The 3,004-nt window shown below is 40.0% G+C and overlaps 1 protein-coding gene across 1 annotated transcript; it reads left to right on the top strand.

Annotated features, from left to right (window-relative positions):
* The first annotated feature begins 397 nt into the window (after positions 1-397).
* On the top strand, positions 398-1,286 carry LOC117240618 (golgin subfamily A member 6-like protein 22). The gene has a single exon (XM_033506634.1). The coding sequence runs from the start codon at positions 414-416 to the stop codon at positions 1,284-1,286; it is 873 nt and encodes a 290-aa protein (XP_033362525.1). The 5' UTR covers positions 398-413.
* Positions 1,287-3,004: the final 1,718 nt, after the last annotated feature.

The raw sequence follows: 3,004 nt of genomic DNA, 5'->3' as shown, positions 1-3,004 counted from the left end.
ATAAGGAAATAGGAGACGACATAGTAGAAAGAAAAATAAGGTACAAGGGAAAGACATATAGAATAGTGGTGGTGTATAACCAGGGCACGAAAAGGACATGGAAAGAAATGGAGGAAGGAGTAGAGGGAAGGAAAGAGGAAGTGACGATCATAGGAGGAGATTGGAATGCAAGAACGGGAGAAGAGGGAGGGCTGATAAACGAGGAACTAGGACAAGAAAAGAGCAGGAGATCAAAAGACAAGGCAATAAATACGGAAGGAAGAATGCTGCTAAGGTTGCTGGATGAAAGAGGCTGGACGATAATTAACGGTCGAGACAAAGAAGGAGACGAGTGAACCTATGTGGGAGAGAGGGGAAAATCAGTAATAGACTACGTGATTGGCAACCAGGAAGCGATAGAGGAAATAACAGACATGAAGGTAGGAAAAAGAGTGGAGTCAGACCACATGCCGTTGGAAATAGAAACAGAGGGACCAGAGGTACAAAGAGATGAGGAAAGAAAAGGAGAAGAGAAGGAGAGAAGGGAATGGACAAAAGAAAGTGCGGGAAGATATTTAGAGGAGTGCAAAGGCTGGGCAAGCAGGGGAAGAACAGTAGAGGAAATGTGGGCAGAAATTAAGAAGAAGATAAACGAGGCAATACCAAAGAAAAAAGTAAGGATAAGGAAATGGAGCATAGGAGAAAAGGTATGGTACGATAAGGAGTTGAAAGAAAGGGAAAGGGAGATAAGAAGGAAAATGACAAAATTTAGGAAAGGAAAATGCAGCAGAGAAGAATTCATAGAGGAGAAGAAGGCATTAAAACAGTGGTGTAAACAAAGAAAGGAGAAGCAGGAAGAGGAAGAGATGGAGAAAATCAACAAGCTCAAAACAAAGCAAGAAGCATGGAAATACATAAACAAATATAGGAGAAGAAGAAAGGTTGTAGGCGAGGAGATAAGGGAAGAGGAGTGGAAAAATCATTTTATGGAAACGTTAGAGGGGACAGAAAACAAAGAGGACAGAAGAACAGAAGGGAGGAGAGAGGAGGAGGAATCAAAGGAGGAGAGAGAAGACAACATAGAGAAGGAAGAGGTAATATTCCAAATAAGAAATTTGACCCGGTTGACGCGACATAAACTGTTGGGAAGTTTAGTGTCAAGTGCCGCCACATCTGTATGTTTAGTTTGGAGCGTCGGTCCGGGAGTCAATAAGATCCTTTATTACATATTATCCTTTCCGTTTTATTACATATTTGGGCATGCCCCGATGCTTTCCTGGGATTCAGGCGACGGATTAATTCTCTAACTTCTACAGAAGTGAAAGGTTCAATAGGAGGAGACATTTGAAAAGGAGAGCGCAGGTATTGCGTTATTTCTGGGGCAATATTGGAGGAATGGCGTTTAAATACTTTCGACAAGTATTTAGCAAACAGGTTGGCTTTTTCTATAGGGCTACGCGCCCATCCACCTTGCGGGCAGCGGATTGGAGGGATTATTTGCGGGGTGGAGCGTGAGATTCCTGGAAGCCTTCCATAGTGAGTAGTTGGAGTCAGCTGTGGGCAACAAATTGACGAGATATTTATGAAAGCAGTCGTTTTTATAATTTTTGATGATTTTGGTTAGCTTCCTAGTTTCTTGCGATCTCATCGACGAAAAGAGTTACGCCTTACGATCAGTGAATATTACGCGTTCTATTAACAAAGAGCCTGACTTAGGTTTTGTGAGCAATTTATCATCTATCATCCCGTTGACCGTGGATTCGTTGTCGAACCTAAGGCCATTGTGACTAGTGTCGCGAGCGCCTAATCGCCGTGGTTGATTGTCAAGTCTGTGGTGTCCATACTTGTGTTAATAAACCGTACCTTTGTTATATAATAACGATGACTAATTCCAATGAGGATTCACCAAACACCCACAACCCTATCCACAACGCCACCCCAACATATAGCATTATAATATTACGTTATATAGTATTACGCTATATAGTATAAGGTGATATGGTACTATGTCATAGCGTTATAAGGAATTACGCAATATAGTATTACACTACACAATCTTACGTTATATAGTATTACATTATAACTTATTAGTTTATATAGTACTATATAATGTTGAAGTGGTTACCACTTCTAAGAAAACTCTACATCCGGTCTTTTTTGTTTTCTCAAGCACTAAAGCCATCGACAGCGTGTAGAAAAAAGACTGCGACGAAGTCAGGCCATAAACAGTAGACAGGCGACGTTGGCTTCGGGGTTTTCAGTTATTGGGTAACAGCTAGCGTGCGGATCTGGACCAGCTCAAATTGTATTCTTACTTATTACACTTCTATTTAAAAATATTTTCTGCCTTACAATTTATCCACGTGTTTTCTCTGTTTACACACCGAATAACCTCAACATATAATAAAACGTTATAACGTATTACATCATATAGTATTACTCTATATAGAATTAAGTTATATTTTATTATGCCATATATTATTACATGTTGCGTTAGACGGTATTGCGTTATATCGCATTACGTTATACAGTATTACGTTATATAGTATTACGTTATATAGTATTATGTTATAACGTATAACGTAATATAGTATTACGATATACAGCATTACGTTTTATAGTATTACGCTATATAGTATAACATTATGACGTATTAAATTATATAGTATTACGCAATAGAGTATAACGTTATATAGTATTACGTTATAAAGTATTACGTTATACAGCATACACCCAACCGGGGTCCCAATGGGAGCAAGGTGGTTCCTATCCAGAACCTCCGACAGCATCCTTCTCCTTCTGTCCGTCTTAGCGCAACTCCATGCCTTAGATTTAGCATTGAAGTCACCCGCAATGATCGTTTCTTAGCATCTCTTCGCAGCTGTCCTAATGGATATGTCAAGTCTCTCCACGTACTCGTCGAAAATGTCTAGTCCAACATTCGGCGAGCAGTAACCGCTCACGCCATACACTTCTCCAATTTTGATCCCGACATAACCCTCCTCTTCGGTTAGCGTATCTTCGT

Source organism: Bombus vosnesenskii, unplaced genomic scaffold (genome assembly GCF_011952255.1).
Source record: "Bombus vosnesenskii isolate JDL3184/JDL3185 unplaced genomic scaffold, Bvos_JDL3184-5_v1.1 scf7180000014817_1, whole genome shotgun sequence".
NCBI classification, from domain to species: Eukaryota; Metazoa; Arthropoda; class Insecta; order Hymenoptera; family Apidae; genus Bombus; species Bombus vosnesenskii.
The sequence above is the reverse complement of the archived record's forward strand: the minus strand, read 5'-3'. Positions and strand labels throughout refer to the sequence as shown.